General features: G+C 48.7%; 9 protein-coding genes across 9 annotated transcripts; 6 read left to right on the top strand and 3 right to left on the bottom strand.

The window, feature by feature from the left end:
- Positions 1–88: 88 nt before the first annotated feature.
- On the bottom strand, positions 89–1,244 carry K444DRAFT_607036 (uncharacterized protein). Its single transcript, XM_024879099.1, has 4 exons — positions 1,135–1,244; positions 997–1,070; positions 744–931; positions 89–655 (listed from the first exon to the last, which is right to left on the bottom strand). Exons 1-4 carry the CDS (start codon positions 1,135–1,137, stop codon positions 114–116), a joined length of 807 nt encoding a protein of 268 aa, XP_024743622.1. The 5' UTR covers positions 1,138–1,244; the 3' UTR covers positions 89–113.
- A 1,848-nt stretch (positions 1,245–3,092) lies between these two features.
- Positions 3,093–3,615, bottom strand: K444DRAFT_124711 (uncharacterized protein). The gene is made up of 2 exons (XM_024870412.1): positions 3,374–3,615; positions 3,093–3,326 (listed from the first exon to the last, which is right to left on the bottom strand). The coding sequence occupies exons 1-2, from the start codon at positions 3,553–3,555 to the stop codon at positions 3,143–3,145; spliced, it is 366 nt and encodes a 121-aa protein (XP_024743621.1). The 5' UTR covers positions 3,556–3,615; the 3' UTR covers positions 3,093–3,142.
- Positions 3,616–4,650: 1,035 nt separating this feature from the next.
- K444DRAFT_698792 (uncharacterized protein) lies at positions 4,651–5,256 on the top strand (the record flags this gene model as incomplete). The annotated part of the gene is made up of 2 exons (XM_024887959.1): positions 4,651–4,990; positions 5,045–5,256. Coding segments are annotated over 2 exons (552 nt in total), but the record flags the coding sequence as incomplete, so codon positions are not given.
- A 1,919-nt stretch (positions 5,257–7,175) lies between these two features.
- On the top strand, positions 7,176–7,948 carry K444DRAFT_624200 (GMC oxidoreductase; the record flags this gene model as incomplete). Its single annotated transcript, XM_024882365.1, has 2 exons — positions 7,176–7,364; positions 7,400–7,948. The coding sequence occupies 2 exons, from the start codon at positions 7,176–7,178 to the stop codon at positions 7,946–7,948; spliced, it is 738 nt and encodes a 245-aa protein (XP_024743619.1).
- A 445-nt stretch (positions 7,949–8,393) lies between these two features.
- On the top strand, positions 8,394–9,850 carry K444DRAFT_607032 (PH domain-like protein). The gene has a single exon (XM_024879098.1). The coding sequence runs from the start codon at positions 8,843–8,845 to the stop codon at positions 9,536–9,538; it is 696 nt and encodes a 231-aa protein (XP_024743618.1). The 5' UTR covers positions 8,394–8,842; the 3' UTR covers positions 9,539–9,850.
- Positions 9,851–10,353: 503 nt separating this feature from the next.
- On the top strand, positions 10,354–12,521 carry K444DRAFT_124591 (uncharacterized protein). The gene is made up of 2 exons (XM_024870409.1): positions 10,354–12,300; positions 12,327–12,521. The coding sequence occupies exons 1-2, from the start codon at positions 10,608–10,610 to the stop codon at positions 12,371–12,373; spliced, it is 1,740 nt and encodes a 579-aa protein (XP_024743617.1). The 5' UTR covers positions 10,354–10,607; the 3' UTR covers positions 12,374–12,521.
- Positions 12,502–13,379, bottom strand: K444DRAFT_517002 (alpha/beta-hydrolase; the record flags this gene model as incomplete). The annotated part of the gene is made up of 2 exons (XM_024873730.1): positions 12,502–12,873; positions 12,960–13,379. The coding sequence occupies 2 exons, from the start codon at positions 13,377–13,379 to the stop codon at positions 12,502–12,504; spliced, it is 792 nt and encodes a 263-aa protein (XP_024743616.1).
- Positions 13,380–14,774: 1,395 nt separating this feature from the next.
- K444DRAFT_607028 (DNase I-like protein) lies at positions 14,775–18,329 on the top strand. Its single transcript, XM_024879097.1, has one exon. The coding sequence runs from the start codon at positions 15,034–15,036 to the stop codon at positions 18,151–18,153; it is 3,120 nt and encodes a 1,039-aa protein (XP_024743615.1). The 5' UTR covers positions 14,775–15,033; the 3' UTR covers positions 18,154–18,329.
- A 3,742-nt stretch (positions 18,330–22,071) lies between these two features.
- On the top strand, positions 22,072–23,821 carry K444DRAFT_607027 (ammonium transporter mep2). The gene is made up of 3 exons (XM_024879096.1): positions 22,072–22,418; positions 22,499–23,176; positions 23,232–23,821. The coding sequence occupies exons 1-3, from the start codon at positions 22,117–22,119 to the stop codon at positions 23,608–23,610; spliced, it is 1,359 nt and encodes a 452-aa protein (XP_024743614.1). The 5' UTR covers positions 22,072–22,116; the 3' UTR covers positions 23,611–23,821.
- The last annotated feature ends 288 nt before the right edge of the window (positions 23,822–24,109 follow it).

Here is a 24,109-nt window from a genome sequence, read left to right as displayed (position 1 = left end):
GGGAAGCAGAAACACGGGGATGCACTTCACCGATACAGTAGAATGAATTGAGAAACAAAATTTCAAGATTCTTCAAAATATTACACCTTGCCTCTTTACAATGTACAAGATACTCAGTTAGTACCCATAACCTTCATCACAGCAAACGTCATAGTCTCTTGTAGCTTTTCACTCTCGTTCTTTCCTGCAAACTTCGTATTACGCTCATCTCTCAGGCGGTTGAACTGCTCCATCATCCTGGAGCCCATTCCAAACTCCTTGATAAGAAACGCAGCTAGATATCTCAGCCACTGATTTTTGGCCTCTGGCCATTCGAGGCTTGAGGCGTAAAAAACGTATGGGCCATTTCTCGCAATCAAGTACGCGTCTTCCATCCTTGCCTCGATTTCCGTACTGTCGAGGCCCTGTGGCAGCATATTAAAATGTGCCCTCCAAATAGCGTAAATCTTTGATCTTAATGATCTGTTGTTGTTGCCTTCTCCCTCATTATTGGCGTCAGGGACGCCCATGTGCGGTAGGGCCCCATCGGGAGCGCCTTTCAGTTTAAGGATCATGCCGCCGAGAAGATCAGCGCTCTGCTTTGCAAGACTAGCGCGCATTTGCGTATTATTGCCCCACCGCGTGTAAAGCAGATTGCGCACACGAGGGCAGCCGACTAGAGATTGCGACATCTGTTAGCGGCCTGAACTATACCAAGACATGCTGTGCACTTCAAAAGAACAGCAGCGCTCGATTTAACTTGCCTTTCATAGTTTCTTCACCGATAGGAATAAACAATTGCATTCCCTTGCTCTTGGCGCCTTTAAATGACAGTCGTCGATGGCACTCGGTGCAGTGCCAGTCGTAGCCTGGGAAAAGATCTTCTGATTCAAAGATTGCTACGAGACAGCCTAGTGGGAGGCAGAGAATTTCCCAAGGGTTGCTACACCACCTAATTTTTCGTCATTGTTAGCAAGAGTATGCCATACTGGTAATTTGCAAAGGTGCGATAGAGACCTCTTCTTCCAACTACTCGTCTTTTTGCCAAGCTGAACATCTTTCTTGCACCAGGGGCAGTACGCCCTAATAGACTGGACAAGTTGTTAGCGAACATGGAGGTGAAGAAATGCCACGGAGCGCACTCCGCATACTTGCCATTTCGGAATACTTCATTTGCGGCTCGGGCACCTGAAGTTGATTTGTAGCTTTATCTATGATAGGTTTGCACTACACAAGAGTTGGATGGAGACGAAGTGGAAGCACAGGCTGCTACCTCACCGTATGTAGTCATGGCTGGCACGATAATTAGCTTGGGATTCAGCCTCCGGGATATTCAGCGAATCAGCCTTACTGTGTAGCGAGCCAATATTGCGCCACATGTTTCTTGATGTTGTTCTCGGGTTCTGGCCGCACGCCACAATGGCCTTGCACATAGAAGCGCGAGAAAGTAAATACCTTCGGTCCCGGTACGGAGGTATTGTCCGTGTGCAGCGGCGTGTAACTCCAAACCCTACTACATCGTCCATGTCGCCGCGGCTGGAAATCCTCATAGAACCCGACACACTAGTTTGGAACTGCCGCCATCAATACTCGTCGTCCTCGTCCCCTACAATAGCAGCCTCTTATCAGATCTAAGCTGCAAAGTTCACCGCCCATTCGTGCCTGCCAGGTAACTACACCTCCAACTTCATCACGTGCTGTTTATCAGAAGCAACTCGGAAGCGCAAGAGTGCTGCGAAGCGCCGGAGCTAGAGAGAGCCCCAGTCACACAGATGATTCCTCCAGTGGTGCAGATGACCCGAACAGCCACAGGCCCGAAGAGAGCAGTCTTACATTATGTAAGGCAAAATACTGTACAGTTACTCCGTAGAAGTAATTATTATGCGGGATGTGCCGACGATCACTCCCTCACCAGGCATCCTTGATCGTTTGATTAGGGGTACTCTCCCCCCCTAAATAAATGTAACAGTGGGGCTAATCCTTGATATCAGCGCTCTGAATGGCTGAAACCCTGATCAGCCACCTAGCACTGTCAATCGCGAGGTCCTTCGAGAAGACGGTGGCTTTATTTACCTTGCTAAGGCTTGTTGATCCCATGGCAAAGGCTTGGAAGTAACTAGTAGTATTTGCTGAACGGCAGCCACAGTGTCTACTCTGGACCCACTGTTACATTTAATTAGGGGAGGGGGGAAGTACCAACTGATGTGGGGATGTTGCATGGACGCAGCGCGTCGCGGCCGCCACATGGCTAACAATAACTGCTTAGCAGGGGGAAAGGCTCGGAAAACCAGATCAAGCCGTTCTACAGTATGATGTTGAAAGGCGAAGAGAGCTCGATGGCGGTGCTGTGGTGGAGGAGTGCTGTTGCGCTATGAAAGGAAGTCTTCACAAATTGAGCGCGTATGAGGCAATGCAAACGTAATTTTCCAGGTCGGCGGGGCATGAGTATTCAGGAGCAGCCAGAGCAAGCAGTAGACATATAAGTACGAGGAAATGAACGTCTGCGCAGAATTTGATTCGTTGCAAAGTCAACGTACAGTACCATGATTAGTCCCGGCACAACGGGTGTCCCGCCATGCAGGGATGGGCGTTACTTGTACTAGTATCGACCAGGGTAATTCCTTGACGTGACTCGATCTCGCCGATGGGAGTGGGCATTGGGCATCATGAGACCAAAGTTACCTAACAAAACGCTCTCCGTGAATATTATTGTCTATACTCCATCGGCTCTGCTTCAAGCGATCACTCAACGCTTTGCGAACTGGGACCAGCTACTGCACATCCACTCGTATTGTAAGGTATGCTCAATCTTGGGTCCGGAGCTTCGGGCTGGATCCTCCTAATAACCCTCGCCGGATTCCCAGCAACAACACAAAAGTCCTCTACATTCTTCGTCACCACACTCCCGGCACCAACCGTCACTCCTCTCCCAATCGTGACCCCAGGCAACACAATAGCATTCCCTCCAATCCAACAATCCTCGCCAATCGTGATGGGAGCTCCATATTCAGGACCTTTAGTGCTGTTGCGAAGAAATGGATCGAGAGGATGGGTGCCCGAGTAAAAGGAGCAGTTTGGTGCGACAAGTGTCCTAGCTCCGATTGTAATAGGAGAGGTGTCAATAAATGTGCAGTTGTAGTTGACAAAAACCCCTTTCCCGAGTCTATGAAAGAGTCAATTTAAATGGAGCTCTGGAGCAAGGGTCAGGGAGGAGTGAGTCGTACATTACGTTGTAGCCATAATCACACTTGATAGGACCCTCAACGTATGATACATCCTGGAGTAGAATGTCGTCTTCCTCTTGGGTGGCTGCCTGTGGTGGGTGTGGAGACTTGTCATTGGCGATACTGTAAATGGTCAGAGGGTAATCTGAATTCTTCAAGGGCGGACTCACTCCTTCCAAAGCTCAAGGCGCCTCCTTCGAGAGGCATCTCCAGTCTCTTGGTTGAGCCTATTGCAAGCCTTTTTACACCGCTCCCGTTGGGCGATCAAAGCGGGGGTGAAGGCATAATAAAGCTCGCCTCTCTTCATGCGTGCTTCATTCTCAGCGTCATCGATTTTCTCCATGGCTTCCATGGCTGGATGATTGATAAGTCATGGAACATTAGAAAGACGTGAGGTTCAGGAGGAAGCAAGATATATCTACCAACTACGGACTCGCTAAACACGTGTGCTCTCTGCAGCCTACAGTAGCCCAGTAAAGTGTAAGCAAGTGGGGCACACCAGCCCCTGACTGTGGCGGATCAAAAATTGGTGGGGTACATTTGCTAAGAGAGATACAAGCCGTCAAATTTGTCAGAGAAGTCTTAAGAATAAACTTTCGGGCTTTAGTTATGGAATTCATGTTTAACAAAAACTCGGAATAATGGAACTGCCTGACTGGCTTGTAAAAGTGTGTTATGGTTTGAGCCACATACGAGCAACGGAAAGCGAAAATAGGGATGAACAATTTTTGCTGCGCAATAAAATTAAAATCAAATCAAAACACCAAACATAGGTGCGTCTGCTAATACTGCAAAATCAAGCACGCGATATTGCTTTTTCTGGGGGTTGTCTCGGACCCCAAATTGCCCTTGTCAACTTGGATGAAGCTGACACTGAGGTCAACATCGCGATTCGTGTCGACGATGATGACGGCCGCATGGAGGTAGAGGATCTTGCCTTACCGTTCCGCCGGTTTAACCTGCAAAATTCGGAGGTGAAGGTTCTCTAGAATGTTCTTGGGAAAAACTGCCGGCTTCTTCAATGGAGGCATTGAGATGCGACTGTTGATCTATATCTCTACTGTCTGCGTTGAAATTGCATTGAAAGGCCGAATGATCTACTCCAAAATACTGTCGACTAGCGCCGAGGTATAGAAAATGAATGTGAGGAAATAAAGAGTTACTGATATTCGCCAAGGTATCACACCATGACGACCCAGCTTCGGCTCAGTTTGATCACACTAATTCTAGCCAAGGGGTTCCCCTGACCACTAGAACTAGCGAGAGCTGACTCGTGAGATCCTTTACTCCGTAAAGCCACTACGCCACTCACCATTAAACTTTCTCCAGAATAGATAGTTCGGGCAAAGGACCAGGTTGCGAAAAGCCTGGCCCAAATCTGGTGTTTCGATTAGCATTTTTTTCTAAAGTCTAAACATGGCCGGTTTTCATTGCCGCGCGCCTTTGTACCTTTCCTCTAATAGCCATAGGTAGTTCGGGCAATGGACCAGGCTGCGGAAAGCCTGGCCCAAATCTGGTGTTTGTATTAGCGCGCGCGTTATTAAGGCCTCATTTTTTGTCTTATAAGGGGAGGAATTTCCTCGAAGAAAAAATGCAACTCCAAGACCGAACGCCTGCTGCGACTCCTGCCTTTCCCAATCCCTTTCGAAGCAAATCAGTTAGTGACGGTTCGACAATCGCGAGCGAGGTGAAGCTGAGGTTCGGAAATCTATTCAACGATTGTTCCAGAAACACAATCGACCAATCCATTCTCCAAGAACGAAGACAAGTGCCTCACGATGCCTTTGGTGTGTAGCCGAGACAAAGGCATGACTCCCCCATCTTTACGCCCCCTCTCTTAGAGCTTCTCCAGGATCTTGATCTAACGTTTTCGCTTGCAAAAACAAAAGAAGCAGCAGAAGCCAGAAGAAAGGCGGCTCATGGGGATGCACAGAAACAATTCGAAGATAGGGATAAGGGGTACGGCACGAATTCAGGCAGTTCGGGTGGTGGTTCTGCTAGTGGACAGGGGAGTGCATCAACCCAGAATGCTGGCCAGGGCCGGAGCACTTAGGGGTTCATAGACAAAGCACATATGGGTATCATCAACTGCAGGCGAGGAAAGGGGCGGGAATCACGTGGGCTAGAATGTAAACTGTGTGAGGAGTTAGCGTGCCCTTAAGCGAAACGCTAGGCTTGAAAGATTATTTAAGGAACCTTGCCAAACGTCTACCTCTCCTCCAGGCCAATTCAATCAACCGGGTATCAACTGTAACTGTGCAATGTAGGGACCCATAGATCGTGTAGTGTGGTACGGCAGGCACATTGCATCAATCCAAGCCTTTACAGTCATATTGAGCCTTGTTTTACTGCGTGCGCTCTCGCTTTTTAGTCCTTGGTCTTGCTTGGCCCTGTTTTTTGCTTCCGGTGTCTTTTATGTGGGTTTTGTTTTTGTCGCGTTGTCAGGGGGAAATTCGCTTAAGCCTCAGGCCACACATTTCACTTAATTATGGCGTTAAGGAGTGTTTAGCCTCGCTCCAAGCTTCTATGAGCTTCACGCTTCTGTTCAGGAATTTATCGGAGTTCTTGAAATCTCGGGTGTTCATAAGTAACGTGAATTTGACCTGGCAATTCGTCAACCTGGTACATGGTTCACTTCTGCCTATTTCTTCTGAGGATCTTCAGCGTTTCCCTCCTACACTAGATCGCGATTTTTCTTCCAAGTAGAATAGATTTTCAGAGACTACTTATATAGCGATGTTCTGCTCGATTCAGGGTAAAATAAACAGTCACCATTTTAGTAACTTCGTCTGACGGGTCAAGAAAGGAAGCCTTGGCAGACACGGCGATTGGCCCATTCCGTTCCTACTTTCCATCTCCATCTTTAAATCCAAATCCAAACAATATCTCTCCGTAGCTCGTACTAGCAAACCAATCGCTGGAGTTGATTCGTAGTCCTCTCTGGGTGCCAGGGGAGAGTCCGAAGTATAGCAGCAACCATCATCACTCTAGTACGGCATGAGCGTTCCCACCCGTAAGACTTTTTCCGTGCTGACTTGCGGCTAGGTACTTCGTACAGTACGCCCCAATGAAAGCATCTCGGTCCTTGAGCTCTATAAACTCCGTAGACTCATTTGCATATTCCTGAGTAATATTCTAGAGCTTCAATATGATCCCAAAAATCAGCACTACTGAGCCACCGCCCGCTCGAGACTAATTGCAGTAAATGCGGAGTGCGTACAGAGGCCACATTCAATTTACCCCAAGAAAAGTCACTTCTTACTCAGCCATATAGCCTCGATAATTTTGAGGAAATGATAGTTAAGTAGTTGAATGTCGCAAGTATTGCTGGTTCAATGAACCGCTCTCCCCTGCACACCCTTCCCCCTCTATTTCCAAAAATGCAAGCCCAATCGCCTCCCTCAATAAACAAATCTCCAATGGAAACTTTCGACTTCGTCATCATCGGAGCAGCAATCGGTGGCACAGTCGTCGCCTCCCGTCTCCACGAACGTGACCCCTCACTCTCAATCCTCCTCATCGAAGCCGGGCCCGATTCCAGCGGGTAGGATCTAGCAGAAGCCGCCGCTTCACCTGCAAAACCCGCCTTTTGATAGGGTCTGAATTAAATTGTAAGTATGAGACTGTGCCGCAGAACCTTGTTAATGTCCTGAAAGCGTACGTTAAGGATGGCAAGACATGGGGAATGGGTCGGGGATAAATTATGGTATGCCTGATGTCCTTTTAGACCTGAGATGATGGTTGATTTGATAACAGAACTTTGGACATGAGGGGATCAGAACGCAATTATACTTGTCGAGAACTTCTCAAAGAAGCGTGGGCAACTCTCGGCGTCCACCAAGCAACTGACATAAACGGCGGCTCGGCTCTTGGCCTCGCCGAAGTCGTCGAAGTTGTCGAAGTTGTCGAAGCCCGCACTCGAGGACAGGAGTAATTGCCAGCGCTACATACCCTCACAACGGTGTGGAAATTATGAACTCGACGATTGTCAAACGAATCCTCATCTCTACCCTCCCAGATGGTACGAAAGTGGCAATAGGCGTCGAGCTTACTTCCGACCAAATGCTATCCGCAAAACGAGAACTTATCCTCTCAGCGGTCCATCAGGACGCCGCAACTCCTCATGCTTTCCGGCATCGGTCCAGTAGAGGAACTCCAACAGTATGGAGTTCAGCAAGTGATTGACTCCTAAGAAGGAGGGGAGATCCTCTGAGACTACTTGGTCCTTTCTCAGCAGTGGGAACTCGGAATCCCGAACTCGGTGCTTCCGTTGGGAGTCCGCTTTTAACGATCCAGCGTTCACGACCTGGAGCCCATTGGATTGGCACACCACCGCTTCTGTTGATCCCGAGGAACTCAAAACGGCACTAGCTCGTGATTCAGGGGTTTCAGACCGGGAGAAGGAGGGACTTCTGAGTGCAGCAAGATGTCATCTCGGCATACTGATGCTTTATATCGGTGTCCCGCTCAACGGAACGCTCGTCACAGCCTATGCCCTGAACCTTCTGCCTATTTCGAGATGGGCGATAACATTGAAACCAGCAGATATCGGTGATCAGCCGGCGATTGACCATAATCACTATGCCACGGTTTCCGATCAATACAGGCTCCGCATTGCGGTCCGAACATTTGCCAAACTCATGAACACCTCTCCTGTCGTAGACCTCTTTGCCGGGGAAGCCGTACCACCGAGTTTCAAGACGACACATGAAGAGAGCAGTGATGCAGAATCGACGAGAGACTGAAAGCAGCGGCAATGACTCTCCAGCATCCAGCGGGTGCAGCGAATATGGGCAATGTCGTTGATACCGAGTTCAGAGTCAAGGGGGTACAATGGCTGAGAGTCGCAGACGCGAGTGCCCCACCTACTCCAATCAGCTGTCCGATTCAGGCGGTTGTGTATGCCCTGGGAGAGTGAGCTGTGGATTTGATTTTGAATGGAGGGGGCATGTGAAGAAGGCAGGGGGTTGCAGGGGCTCTCGGGTAATACTTGGTGGTTGGGATAAATAAACCCCTACCCTGAAGCGTGTTTCTAGCGGGTTCGCCTCCACAAAACATTGAATTCCAGCTGTCTTATTCGCCCATACCCCTTACTGCGGCGTGTGTGGATCCAGACAAGGCATGGGTTTATTTATCCCTACTACGAGTACTCGGGAGCTGGATTTTTTGTTGCACGTCTGTCCTGTCACAGTTTTTTGCGACTTTTTGTCCCCCCCTCTGCATCTGAAGTGGTTACTGCAGTAGAGCTTCAACGTAATTTCAGAAAAGAAGGAAGCATAACAACTCAGCTATCTGATGTTATATTCCTCAAGGCATTAGAAATATTGGGAGATTAAAAAATAAAAGAAGTATTCCGCCATTGTGTGGGTTGGGTCAATCTCGATCCTGTGGACGTGAGGCGAGGCTGACATTCTCAAACTTCGCGGGCTCCCTTCCCCAAACAACATCAACAATCATCCTTCTTTCCCCAAACATCAAAAATCATCAACCACGCACTCATTATCACACCACACAACACACGATTCTACGCGATCGAACAAGAGAAGTAGTCCTGCGCGTGCAGCTTCTACTACGGACTCAATTCCACCGTGAGCGACTCCATTCTCCACGATCACAGATCTCCACCAGCCTCCTCCACAATGACGCCCCGCAAGACACGAACCCGCAACCACGCCTCGAGCACCTCACAGCCCCCTCTCGTCTCAGACTACGACTCCGAAGCCCAATACACCGCCCCAGGCACGCTACGCACCCGCGAAGAGATCAACCACTCTGTCATAAAACGTTACGTGCCCTCGCTCTCTGCAATCCTCGAGATCGCCGCTTCAGCATACATCTACACCCTCAACAACACAACCGGCGAATGGGAGAGGACCGGTATCGAAGGCACATTGTTCGTCTGCGAGCTCACACCATCTCCTATCACCGGATCACCGCGGCACTGCGTTGTGGTTTTGAACAGGAAGGGTCTGGAGAACTTGATCGTCTTTTCAGAAGAGCTTCAGAATGTGGAGATATCGGATGAGTTTCTGCTGTTGAAGTTCAGGAGTCGGGAGAGTGGGAATGGGTTTGTGCAGGAGACGAAGGAGCAGGAGAAGATCCTCGGGCTCTTTATGACGGCTGATGGGGATGCGAAGGAGAGGGTCTGCCTGGCGGTGAAGAGTCATTGGGAGATGGCTATGAGGGAGAGGGAGTCTGGGGAGGGTATGGAGGGTATGGTGGAGAATTTTGGGGATGAGGGGTATGGAGATGGAGGAATGATGAGAGAGGCGGCGGGGGAGTCAAAACCCATGGGGAGACGCTTGAGTCTGACCGAGCTGTTTGGGCATCGTTGAACAAGCGGCACCATGGGAGGAAACTCGCTGCTACAGGGGTGCATATGGCGTCCCTCCAAAGGAGGGCGATGGATCAGTACGAGATCCGAATGAGGGTCAAGCAGACGACAAAGCTGTAGTCAGGCTGGTACAATCTTTGGGGCCGAGGGGAAGATTGCTGGCGATTGTGGCGTCTAATCCCGAGCTGTGCGACAGGCAAGAAGCAATAATCGGCAGATGCTCCTCTAATTGCTGCTTGGGTGTCCGTGGCGTCCTCGCATGTTTCCGAACATCGTTTCTTTTTTCACGTCTTATCCTAACATTGTTCCTTCAGTCAGTAATGTACCTTCTTCCTCCAATCCCCACATTCGGAAAGCCAACACGACCACAGTATTCCACACCACAGCTTCTCGTTCTATATTTACCCAATGTAGGAATTGGCATGATTCGACTATTTACGCGGATATACGAGAAGCGATAGGTCACCAGACGGGTTACACAGCGACGCCTTACCATGCAACAACCCTTTCTGGAAACAAAATCGCGAAACCCCGCCATAGAGCATCTGGCCATTCTTCGTAATTGTGCGACTAGTCCGAGGGGTGTTGGCTGCGAAGTGGGGTATTAAAGCGACGGCAGTCCCTTGATTTTTGGACTGCCGTTCTCATGCGAACCCATCTATAATTGACACCGAGATACGAGCCTCAATTAGAACGACGGTTTCATGCCCCTGCGATACTCCGAGACGACCCCGCAGCGCAGCGCAACGCAACTCCACGTCCGCCTTCCTCAGGTCATATGATACGAACTCTTCGGATCGGAGAATTGATGTGAACCATTCCCTTCATCCTAAGCGCGAAAGAATTGATTTGATTGGACTGCCACTCTCTTTTTCCTGGCGAACTGGTCGCAACATCAATCGTTCCTCCGCGCAAGTTGGGGCGCATTGGGTAGGCGACAGCATCAACCAGACGAGGCGAAATTGGGCAACCCCAGGCAGCTAGGCTGTTGGGAACACTTATAAAAGCTTGCAACAACTTTTGCTGGATATTTATCAGTCCTCAATTTTCAAGGCTTTGATACAAGCACAATGATAGACGCTTCACCGCCAATATACCAGCCTGGAGTCCACGGGGAATACGCCTATTCTCATGTCTTGACCTGTCCTCTGCACGGCAATGAGAGAACGAAGTCATGCTCAGGAAACTTGAGGAGAGGCGATTCCTGCGGCAATAAGGCGACGGAGGCTCCTATGCCCGGGACCTTACCGATGTGCAGGATACACCGAGATCAAGTGAAGATGGCGACATTTTGCAGGGCACAACTTCCCTGCGGTTACGAGTGTGGTCAACTTTGCGAATGGAGGCCTCATATGTTCCAGATATGCTCCGACCATCAAGATGTTCCCAGGACCTGCTATTTCTTCAAGGTTCCCATGGAGATGCGGCTCCGCATCTATCGCCTGTTACTTCCAGATATACGCATACCCGCACGACGTTCTGGTACTTGCTTGAGAGAAAGTGGCGAGCATACACACATGGAAATCCTCCGAGTCAACCGCCAGATCCACGATGAAGCTACGAGCCTCCTATACGGCACTGGCTCCTTCAGCATCGAGATTTCCGCAAATGGGTTAAGCATGAGCAGCAAATCTGACCCAAGTGGATGCGCTACAAACTTCTACAACCCTCCTAATGTGGTCCCAAACGGCCCCAACCCTCATCCCGCCTTCTATGCAGGGCCCGGCCCTGGAGCTGGAGGCAATCACCAGTTGCAAGATTACCAAATGCAGCTCATGCTTCTCGAGCAACAGAACAAGAAACGACTCCTCATGGCAAGACAAGCCGGCATGCCCGTCCACAATGGATCGTCTTCAATCCCTCCTCCTCACCCCCCATCATCACCAACCCACCCCCCAACACAGCCATTCATCCACTATCCCAACCCATACACCGCCACACCCTCGGGACCTGTCTGGGACTGCCCCCTGCCCGCCCACTACTTCAACCTAATCCATCACTTCCACATCACCCTCATCTTCCCAACAACCAACCAAATAAACACCCCCTACCCACTCCCCCCACACCTCGCCTCCACACGCCTCTACACCCACAGTGACCTCACGCACTCCCTCATCGGGCGTCTCCTCCTCCTCACCCACCCCATCTCCACCCTTTCCATCCGCATCAAGTTCTTCGATACCTACTCCCAACGCTCTGAAGCCATCTACGCCTCACAATTCCTCCTCCGCCCATTCCGCCGTCTCGCAAATATCGTCAAACCGGAAGTTTCGGCGGTGAAAATCATGTCCTATCAAGCGGGGCCTGAAATTGACATCTTACCCACGCTTGGGAACTATTCGTCCTGGCCTGACGACGCGAATCTTCTCGCATTCCTATCCTCCTGGACACAGGATCTTAAATCGGAGTGGCCCGCGATGCCGGCAGGGGCGTCAAAAGTATTTGATGCGTATTGGAAACTAGAAAGCATGGTAAGGAGGATACAGGGGCATTATCGCGGACTAACGAGTTTCGCGATGGGGCTGGGACGGTTGGAGGATCTGTTGGGGGTCGCGAGGGTGTGTAGGGAGGATGGCGATGAGGCGGGATTCGAGGCTTGCTGGGGGGAGGTGGTGGCTGTTTGGTTGGGGTTCCTGGAGGAGCAGAGGAGTTGGGAGAGCGGGGTTGAGGGCATGATTGATGGGATCATGGGGCTTGTTGGAAGGGATGCTACGACACCTAGAATGGATAGGTTGGGGGTTGATGCGCTGGGGGTAAATGAAGGCATATTTGGGAAGGGGAAGGGGAAGGAAGTGGTTGTAATCGAGTGAGTGATTTTGGGCCAGGGAGGTGTTAATTGTGTTTTCGAGATGTGTTGACGGCATTATTCATCATTTCAATCTATGAGGAAAAGGAGACCAAGGTTCTGATATCAAAATTTGTTTGCATAATGCATTTATTCATCTTCATACTTTCGACTCGAACTTACTCTCCACCTCCAATTAAAAACTTCTCCCCAGCCGCTCGCCTGAGTGCATCAGCCGTCCACTCGGGATAACTAGCCATCACACAATGCCCCGCATCATTGCAATGCTCCACCACGTCAAAAGCGCTCGGCGTCGTTTGTTGACACAGCTTTATCATCACCTCATTCAGCTCGCCAAACGGCGTCCGGTCATTGCCGCTACTGAGGAATGTTGACGGGATATCCGTGAATGCTGCATATGTCGAGGTACTGAAGAAGACTCCGAGACTTTGGTGCACGAGCTTAGCTGATAGTTCTTCTGCTTGGGAGGCGGGGAGGTCGTGGTAGAAGATCTGTTTTGCTGTTGAAGGGGGGATGGTGCCGATGTTGTTCTATGCATAACTATCAGAGCCGGACATCGACATGAGACGGGAAGGGAAGGGAAGCGGGGAGGGGAAGAGGGGGGGGGGGAAACTACAGGTATATCTTTCTCAATCCACTCGGGCATGCTTCCATAATCTCCAGGAGCGTGCGGCTGATACCCAGCTGGCATCGCTACCCCGTTGATGACCACGAATCGGATCACGCCTCCTTTTAATCCTTGTGTTGTACGCTCTTTCTTACTGAGACCTTTGGGAGCTTCGCCCGAGGGAAAGCCGCCGTAGGACCAGGCGACTAGGACGACGTCTTTGTTTGACGAGACGAGGGAAGTGAGGCATTCTCGAATGGTAGAGACGTCGTGGTCAAAAGAGGTGTGTGGGGGGACTGCACCCGTGGAGGGGAGGTCGAGACATATTGTTGGGTAGCCGTGGGTGTTCAGGATCGAAGAGACGGAGGAGTAGACTGAGGCTTTGTGCCAAGCGCCGGGGACCATTACTATGGTTGGTTTTTCTTCCATAATGTGTGCTTTTTCTCACTGCGAAGAATTCTCGTCGAAGTTTGCTTGGAGAGGGGAGACATGGTGAAGGAATGTGGAGTGTATTTAAGTTGTGGTGGAAGAGAGGGGTGAGGCTGAAGTTGGGCATAAGGTAGGGGGAGCTCCTAGTGCTGACAAGAATCCCGTCGCACAGGTTAGCGAATGAGAGGAGAGGGATGGGCAGGGATGTCGGGAGGCTAAAGATGGGGCAAGGCACTTCAAGTTATTCCAAGGTAGAGAGAACTACTCGAACATTTGTGTCTAAACCCCGCTTAGAGCGCACTATCAGTATCCTTTAAAACCCATCGAAAACATACGACCCCCCTAAAAGCATTTACCTTTTATTCAACCTTCCTTGCTGTGGATTTTCTCGTTGAAAATTGATGACGTTCTCTTGCTTTCAGGGGTTGCGGCCTCGCTTCGTAGCGGGGCGCACGGCCGCTACGGCCCGCTCGAGAGCACCTCGCGCACCTGTAACTTTTCATCTTTCAGCATCACCGAAGTCACAACCGTCCTCGGCATGAGGCCTGTTTGTATTATAATGCTGCCTGTATCGCCCAAGGCAGACGAACTGGTATGCTGACTCAAGGCTGGGAAGTCCCACTTCGGACTGGCGGAGACACTTGAGAGCCGAAGCTTGCGGTTATTGAACACGACGGACCGTATCATGACACACCTGTACGACACCGGCGCAACATACTTGTATAACTTGTCTGCTGTGTTGCCTGCTGCTGGAGCAAAAACAAGTCAACATGCCATGGTGGAGTTCTTCAATGGGCCAACACACCCTGGGTTTGTCGCTCATTCCCTTTTCTCTATAATATAACACCCTCCAACAGGCTAAAAGAGCAGATTGCTGGGTCGCAAATACCTCGCTCAAAGATGGCTCGAAATATCATAATCTTGGAGCCTCCTACCCCAACCCGGTTGGGGGGAAGATGTATACCCTCGAGTCTGCAGACGCGGTCACAGGTATAGTGGAATTTAAAACCGATAGTAGTGATTTGAATTTGGATTTACCGAATGGGGGGGTGTACGGGTCCGATGAAGGACTTGGTGAGTACGACGGAGGAGGTCCAGGAGGTGAAGATTGAGGAGGCCGATGGGAGGAGGAGCTTTAGGCTGTGACTGGCTTGGGTCTTGGGGTAATTGTGTGATTATATTCGGCGTTTAGTTGTGTATGAACCATCTTGTACCACATCTATTAGAGAATAACAGGGACTATATGTCTTTGGTGATATTGGAAGAAGAGAAGGTCGAAGTCAATGGAAGTCTTGACCGAGGTCTCCACAAGCGGCCTAGCCTGGAATGTCTTGCAAGGATTGGGTGCTATCAACCCACCCCCAAATCTCCCCACCACAACTCAAACTAAGGGACCTTTACTTCCACTCTTCTCTCTCCAACCCACGTTTCACTTCTGTCGCTGTATTATCCATACTCACTATATAATGCTGGACTGATACCACTTTTGTTGCTGGAGGCCTGGTTTCCCTCGGCCCTCTCGAGTCATCTTGCTACGTCATTCGAGTCAAGAAACAAGCGTGCCGAGCCCAAAAATGCAGAAATAACGTCTTGGTCCTTGTCGGCGCCGAACATTCTTTACCGCACATTAGGCCTTTGAGAACCACAAGACAACATGGCTTCGAGTGCACGCACTTCCACTGACAAAGCATCCGCAGATTTCGAACATATCCCTCCGACATCGAGTCCGCAATCCCTCTCCAAAGCCGTCCACGCCCGTCGAGCCGAGTACACACGACCACAGAAGATCAAAGTCAAAATAGGGACATGGAACGTGGCAGCATGTCCCGGCACAGAGAAAGATCTCGCGGGCTGGTTCGTAGAAGGGAAAGGCATTGACAAGAGACTCGCCGGCCTGGAAATCGCAGACGGCATCAGGGATAACGGGAGCCAAGATAATATCGAGAGTGTTTGCGCACAAGAAACTCGGCGGAAGAAGAAAGAGAGCACTATTCCTAGAGGCGATGAAGGCACGATCCCCGGCGGAGACGAGATTGGGATCTATGTTCTGGGACTGCAGGAGGTGGTGGATCTCACGAGTGCGAGGGAATACATCGGGAGGGTATACACGGATCCAGAGCCGACGGCGAAATGGAGAAAGGCGTTGACAGATTCAATACCCCCCGGTTATGTGCTGGTTTCAGAGCAGCAGCTCTCTGGACTCCTGCTCTTCATATTTGCATCTCCGACGATCGTCCCCACAATCAGCTCCGTGAGCACAGTCAGTGTAGGGACTGGCATAATGGGCTATCTAGGGAACAAGGGCGCTGTCACGACTCGGATTGTGCTTGGGGAGACAACTCGACTTGTTTTTGTCAACTCGCATTTAGCGTCTGGGAACGATCCAGCACATTTGGATCGTCGGTGCTGGGACGTAGCGCAGATTTTACAACGCACGCATTTTGAGCCCATCAGCTGGGCCGGAGTTCTGGATGATACGCAAGAGGGCATCGGGGAGGAGGATTTTGCATTCTGGTTCGGCGATTTAAATTTTAGGTTAGACGGGCTACCCGGTGACGACATACGACGACTTCTCATGCTGCATACGAAGGGCGAATATGATGTTGAGAGTAAATCGAGGGATAAGATCGATGGAGAGTTAGGAGACGCTGATGGACCTATTATTATACGAAGTGTGGACAGTGATTCTGACTCGGAGGGGGATATGCCCAAAACCAACAGTTCGAATAGAGGTGATGCTTCCTCGATTGATCTGCCAGATCCAGATGATTTTATTCAGGACCCGAGCCAGGACCCTGCTTCCCTTCAAGCTACCTTGGATTCATTATTACCACATGACCAACTACGGCATGTTCAAAAGAAGAGGAGAGCTTTTCATGATGGGTGGCGAGAGGGACCGATCACGTTTCTACCGACCTACAAATACGATGTTGGAAGTATGGGTATGTTTGACTCGAGCGAGAAGAAACGAGCTCCCAGTTGGTGCGATCGAATACTTTTCCGGACTCGAAGAGATAAGCTTGAATATGACGGGAAGATGAAGGAAGAAGAACTGGCGAGATTAAAGGATGAAGAGATGAAGGCAAGGGGAATCGATCATGCCGGGGACGACGAGGACGTTTTATTTGATTACAACCCAGATGAGGACGGTGCAGAGGACTCTGCCAATAATGAATACGACGAATATGATGAGGGTAATGATGCTGGGCAGGCTGTCATCACAAAGGAGGGGTTTGTGGATAGGATACATCTGGATGTTTACACTTCGCATCAGCGGGTGTTGTCATCAGATCACAAACCCTTGGATGCAGTTTTCACTCTCGAGTACGATGCAGTTGTTCCTGAACTCAAGTCGAAAATCCAACACGAAGTCGCACGGGAATTGGACCGGGCTGAGAATGAAGGGAGACCTGGAATCACTGTTGTCGTGGATTCTTCTTTAGATTCTCCACCAATTGGTGGGTCCTCTGACAAGAGAGCATCATCAAGTAGCGCTGAGGGTGTTGATTTTGGGCACGTCGCGTTTCTAGAGAGGAAAAGCAGAAGTCTCACGATCGCCAACACAAGTGCAGTGCATACAACATTTGCATTCGTGGACAAACCTAGTGTATCAGGAGATGATCGAATTGCGCCGTCCTGGCTTTCGGTCTATTTCGTGGGCTCAGCAAAGGATGAAGATGAACGGGCGAAGAACGACTTGAAGAGAGAAGTCACCTTGGAACCTGGCGATGCCGTCAATGTAACTTTGGAACTATTCGTCGACGATATCTCGCTTGTCACAGAGTTGAATCGAGGCAAAGCTCAGCTAGATGATGTCCTTGTCTTGCGGGTCACAGACGGTCGAGATCACTTCATCCCTGTTCGAGGGACATGGCAGCAATCCTGTCTCGGACGCTCAATTGACGAACTGATTCGCGTGCCTGAAGGTGGTGTTCGAGCACTGCGTCCTCCTCGCCACGGCTCGGGTGGTCCTGTCAATCGTGGCCGAGAGGTCTGCTGGTCTGCACCACGAGAGCTATTCAAGCTCACCGAAGCTGTTGAACTGCTTACCGACCGAGTCATTGCTGACTCGAATATGCTGGACAACGCCCACCTTCCTCTTGAAGCTCCCGGCTGGCCATTCAGTTTGCACTCTTGGACGTTGCAAGACAAATCTGCGAGAGATACACGGAAACGATTTGTATTAGAAGCACTAGACTCCGACAAAACCCTGACTGATTCTTTCCCTCCTGAGTTGCCGTCGCGGGATAAACTGGAAATTATGGCTGAGGTCCTACTTCTGTTTCTCGGCAGCTTGACAGATGGCATAATTACCGAATCATTATGGACAAGCCTCGAACACGATATCGTGGCTCGCGGCCCCAAACAACTTACCGACCCAGAAGAAATCAAAACCTGGGTCCTCGATGTTCTCTCAGCAGCACCAAACCACAACATCTCATTTGTTTTTCTCACCAGCATGCTGTGTCGAGTCGCCAGCGAGCTCGCACCAGTCCCCAAGTTCAGCTGGAAAGAGCAAGTCGCGGGAAGCGCAAGGAGCAGCATCGAAACAATGCGTCGTAGTCTGAGTTGGAAGGGGAAAGCACCACCTCTACCGAGCGATCCGGGGGTGATGAGGAGACAAGCTGTCGAGAAAGCCTACGCTGAAGTTTTCACGGGGGTGATTTTTAGAGGTCCGGGAAGCCCGGTCAAGGAGAAGGAGAGGAGGGTCGTGGAAGACAGGAGACGAGACATTCTAGAGGCTTTCCTGGAGGGAGGGAGGGATGTCGCGTGAGATTCCTCAAGCGGCATGGAACGGGAGGGAGCAATAATGCTGCAGCTATCGTAGAGTCTTTAATTGGAAACAGAACACATAATCTCAGGATGTTTCAGGTTCAGGATTGGACCAACACCGAGTCAGGCATGCCGGCATCCCGCGCAGGCTATCTCAAAAACTGAATCTTTCTCAGCGTCATTGACCATTCTAGGCCCGTGACAAGCTTGCACTGCCCTACGGACTACTGCGAAAGGACTACGCTACATTAACCTAGCTCCCTCGTTATCTTTCCCTTCACTTCTCCACACTTACTACACTTCATGCGTGCAGACTCGCTGGCTTGCAGACAACGCCAACATCGTCCCGCCGCATTCTGCATGGTCCAGAAAAGACCCGGATGCGAGCACGGCGGTACGGGACCGTCCAGGGTTCAGGGATATCTCGGCACGACAACCACATCTCAGCCCACGGCAAGCCACCAGATCTTGGCGGCTCTTTTCAACCAACGACACGACGATGCGCGCGAATCCTTATCTTTGACACTCTTTTCTTACGGCTTATCTTGCAGCTGCCATAGCTGAAGAGTAGGGATGGTAAACTTTACACTTTACATACTTTACGTAAAGTAGTCGTACTTTACATTACAAAACATAGTAAATCTCGTATAAAGTAGGTATAAATAGGGTATAATTCGTATATAAAGGAGAGTATAATTCAGGATACGTGGTCCTAATAGTCGTTCCCAAACGCCTGAAACTCCAGGTCCTGAATACCCTGAAAATCGGTACTAATATCCCCTTGAAACTCCTATAAGCCCTGAAGTATACCCTGAACCTCTGGAATAGCTTCAATTATAGTATCAGCCCGCCTCCGCTTCCCTATAATTAGTTTAATTAATATAAATTCGTCTATTTCAAAGTCTTCCGGAAATATCATTCGAAGTATTGCAAAATCGTCTTCCAAATCAAGCCTCTGTATCTTAATAGTATCCGGATCAAGTAGATCGTTTGCTTTAATTCTCTCTAGTTACTTTGCTTTCACCTTTACCTTTCCATTTATATATATATTATTGCAATTAGTATATAAAGATCGAGAATTAATATAAATAAAGATAAGCTTATTAAGCTTAGGGAGAGAAAGACAATTTCGTAATTTCATATAGAGGATATTTATAACTAAAAAGGCTTGTTCGAATATTACTGAATTTGTAGTAGTATTAATAATTCGAAAAGCTAGCTATATAAGTACTTTGTTTCTAGATACCTATAAAATATTAGTAAAAATCGAGAATATTAGAATATACTTATAGCAAGATTCCAAAAGAGTTTAAAATTATTTATATATACCTAATATCCCTTTATTAAATAGAAGCCCAGTTCCATTAATATATATTTAAAAAAAGCGATTAAAACATTTATTCTACTATAAGAGGATATATAATTTATAATCCGCTCTTGGTTAGTTTTACTAAATTAGCTCTATTAGTACTAGTTACTTGAATTGAGGATATATACTAAAAGGTAAATATCCTAAACCTGCCTTTTAAACCTAAACTCAAAGCTATATTTCCCAATTTACTCCAAATATGCCCTTATATCCTCTATAAAAGCGAACTTTATAGGATTACTAAATTATAGAAGATATATATATAAATTAATCCATTATTAGTATATATAATAGAGGTTCGTATAGGTTAATTCTAATGCCTTTTACTAATTATATATAGGCTCTAGTAGCCTCTCTATCTCTTGTAACTTATATTAAAAGTCCTTACTTATTACAAGCTATAGGAATTTCGAAGATATATTAATTCGAGGGTCTTTTATATATGCTTTCAGGTAAGGTTTATTTTTTAAGATAGATTTAATAGAATAGTACTAGAAAGCAATATTAGAGGTAAAAATTACTTGAATTAGGAAGCTTACTTGAGTACCCTATTATATCTTTACTACTAGAAATAAAGTAATCTCTTTACTAATACTATTAAGCTGCTTTTAATATAAGATACCAAGTTATAAGGTCTTCTTCTTACTAAACTAAGTAATAATTAACTGAAAATCAAGCCAGAAGTCATAAATTTCTAATATAATCTTGACTTCCTTAATTACTCTAGGATTAATTATATCCCTAATAATAAGCTATTAGCTATAAGAATTATATCTAATATTAAATATATAAGCTAGCTCTAAAAGCTTAGTAAATTACTTTCAAGTTCTTTATATTATAGAATATATATCTAAACAGAAAGCAGATAATCGATTAAGATCTCCCTATATAAATTCAAGGGCTTTCTCCTTATAATCCAGAACTATATTTTCCGCTAAAGCACTCTTATCTCCCAAGCTCTTATTACTCCAATTATATAATATGCCTTTGAAAATAACGGAAATATTCTCGATTCAATATTCTTTAATATTTATAGATTTATCGGAAACCATACTGAGAAATAGAGAGGAATTAAAAACATTTAAGATATTACTCTTGACTTTGGTATAGTACTAATCGAGAATCGTATTCGTAATTGCATATTATTCAGGTACTTTAAAGCCTATTATAGTAAAAAAAGCTCCCTATTCAGGTATATCAAATATTAAAAAGGCTATATAAGAAGTAAATATAGCCATTCCAAAGAGGGCATTTAGTATATCTTATCTTTTCCTACCTGGTTAAGAGGAAAATACAAGCTTTGTCTAAAGTGGTCCCCTTGGTATCAATGGCCCTGCTATTCCAGTTCTCTCTGCTTGATCCTGATCAACTAAAAATCGTTAATATCGCTCGTACTACTTGAGATACTCGCCTATTATAGTAGTATTCTATATCCGCTTGAATGGCTTCTTCTCATTTTTGCAGAATCGGTAATAGGCATAGTCAGAGACTATTCCGTTTCGACTAGCTGGAATTTTATCGAAGGCTTTATGGATCTCTACCTTCTTTTGAATGCTCTACTAATTATTGGCTAGTATATTAGCTCGTTGAATGGCGATTAATTCCCTGGTGGTGAGAGTATTAATAATGGAGAGTTTCTCAGCTGCGAAGATTCAAACTTACTACCGGAGCACACCGCTTCCGAATTAGGTATAGTGTATTCCATATCGGGCTAGTGCGTCACATGACTGTAATGTAACGTGTAAAGTACTTAGGGGCTGTAATTACACACTTTACGTAACGTGCTGGGGCTGTAATGTAAAGTATCATCCCTACTGAAGAGCTACTGGTGTGCGCAGACAGAGATTTCCTTCCATGGGCTTGCAGGATCTGGAAGCACCTTGCCAATGAGAAGCTTGGAAGCCTATGGGTCTGGAGCCATGCGGCCAAGTGTATTAAGGCCAAGCCTCACCCCCAAAAGGCCAAGGCTGTTATCCAGCCTTCTTTGCTTGGCTCCTCCATTTTTCTCGTCTATTCTCTGCACAAGTGGATGAGATGGGGAGAGGGACCACTGTTTAAGCATTTCCAGCGTTGCTGCTGGTCAGATTCTTATGCTGGAGCGAGTGGAGAGGCAGACAATATGGTATGGAGTCGAAGCCCAGGCCAGTATGAGGGCCTGGTGCGTCACGGTTATCGTGCCAAGTATGGAGCTCTGTCATGGGGATTAGTAGCTTGCTAAGCTTTCTTCCTGGGAGCTATCGAGAGGGTCAGATAGAGCTGCCCCCATACTCTCCACCTTCTTATCAGATTCCCTTGTTTCGGCCAGACCGTCCGGAAGGAAGGGCAGAAGCAGAGTTTTCCTCTATGTCTGCATATATGAGGACAAGCGTTCCCCTCCCGCTCGAGATTGTATTTTGAGTTGCTTCAAGCAAGTGCTGTGGCCATCCTCAAATCGCCAACATGACTTCCATCTATGCTCTCCCCTACAATGGCACCACCATGACAGGATGTGATTCTCTCACCGAGGACTGCAACATCTATTACGAGGTGCCACCTCCCCCCTCTCCCCTCTTCAAACTCTTTCCTAACAAAACCCAGTCCGGCGACATCGCCTGGATGCTCACCTCCTCCGCCCTCGTGCTCCTCATGATTCCCGGCGTTGGATTCTTCTACTCCGGCCTCGCACGGCGCAAGTCAGCTCTCTCGCTCATCTGGCTATCCTGCATGTCTGTCGGCGTCGTCTCCTTCCAGTGGTTCTTCTGGGGCTACTCCCTCACATTCTCGCACACGGCGGGTTCTTTCATTGGTGATCTTCAGAATATCGGGTTTAGGAATGTATTGGGCGCGCCCAGTGTGGGCAGTCCGAAGATCCCGGATTTGCTGTTTGCCATTTATCAGGGGATGTTCGCTGCTATTACGTGCGTTGCCCTCCCTTCCCCCTTCCAATAGTACTTCCTATGGTTTTAGAAATGATTGAGCAAGGCTGACATGAGAATAGTCCCGCCCTCGCCATCGGCGCTGCAGCAGACAGAGGCCGCATGCTCCCCTGCATCGTCTTCATGTTCATCTGGTCCACCATAATCTACGACCCGATCGCGTGTTGGACCTGGAACCCGGCAGGCTGGACCTTCAAAATGGGCGGCCTCGACTTCGCTGGTGGAACTCCCGTGCACATCTCCTCTGGCGCCGCTGCCCTCGCATACAGCGTTATGCTCGGCAAGCGCAAGGGCTACAGCGAGGTCTCAGGCCTCCCGTATAGGCCGCACAATGTCACGCATATCGTGCTCGGCACGGTCTTCCTCTGGGTCGGCTGGTTCGGCTTCAACGGCGGCTCAGCACTCGCTGCTAACATGCGCGCGGTCATGGCTTGTGTGGTAACGCATCTCGCTGCTTCCGTGGGCGGCGTCACTTGGGTCCTCCTCGATTACCGTCTTGAGAAGAAATGGAGCACAGTCGGCTTCTGCTCAGGCGCCATCTCCGGCCTCGTGGCTATCACTCCTGCATCTGGTTTCGTCCCGGCCTGGTCGGCGGTTGTCTTCGGTGTTGTGGGCGCGATCTGCTGCAATTATGCCACCAAGCTGAAGTATGTCATTGGTGTTGATGACGCGCTTGATATCTTCGGGGAGCATGGCGTTGGTGGTATCGTCGGCAACCTTCTCACCTCCTTCTTCGCTGCGTAAGTCCGTTTCCCTCCCCTCCCCTGATCATCTCGCTAACCAATGGTTGAATAGCGACTACATAGCGCATCTCGACGGCTTCTCCGAGATCCCCGGCGGCTGGCTGAACGGGCACTACATCCAACTCGCATACCAGCTCGCCGACTGCGTGACCGGCTTCTCGTACTCCTTCTTTGGCACCTGCATCATCCTCTTCCTCATGAACCTCGTTCCCGGCCTTTCGCTCAGAGTCAGTGCGGATGAGGAGGAGCTCGGATTAGACGAAGCGCAGATTGGCGAGTTTGCGTATGATTATGTTGAATTGAGACGCGAGTTCTCGGATGTGATTTTTGGCGAGGAGGGCGAGGGTCAGCTGGGAAGTGATGGTGCGGCGAGTATTAAGGGTGCGGGAAAGGTGGAGGGCGAGAAGAGCGTGCCGCTTGAGAGTGTTTAGATGCCTCGAAGGCTAGACAGAGGGGGAAGTGGTTGAAGATGGGGGAGGGGTTTTGTAAGGCTATTTTGAGTCGGGTACGCTGAAGAATGGGTATCGTTTGGTGTTCTGGTTTAGGAGTAGGGCATGTCATGTTGCGTCCTTCGTTTGTTTGGGTAGCCAGAACCAATACGAAGACTTACAAATTCATCCTGCAGGTCTTGTTGAACGAGGCACCGGAATCAAAGCTTGACTTGGAGCAGCCTCCACACTTCCGATGTGAACGCTGTAGCTTTTATTTATTTATTCAAAATAGGCTATTAGCATGAGTGCAAAACTTTGTATCTCGAGAAGTGTTCTTCGCTCAGCAGTAGTACTTTCCGAGAGTGGGAACTTTCGTTGCTGTCAAGGAATTTCTTGCCGTCATTCATCTACTTGCTTAGAAACGAACTCCCCTTCTTCCGCACATGAGCCCACGTGGAAGTTCTGTCAGGCCGAGTTCAATCCTTCCTGTACGGCTATC

The sequence above is a fragment of the Hyaloscypha bicolor genome (genome assembly GCF_002865645.1).
Source record: "Hyaloscypha bicolor E unplaced genomic scaffold K444scaffold_13, whole genome shotgun sequence".
Lineage (NCBI taxonomy): Eukaryota > Fungi > Ascomycota > Leotiomycetes > Helotiales > Hyaloscyphaceae > Hyaloscypha > Hyaloscypha bicolor.
The sequence above is the reverse complement of the archived record's forward strand: the minus strand, read 5'-3'. Positions and strand labels throughout refer to the sequence as shown.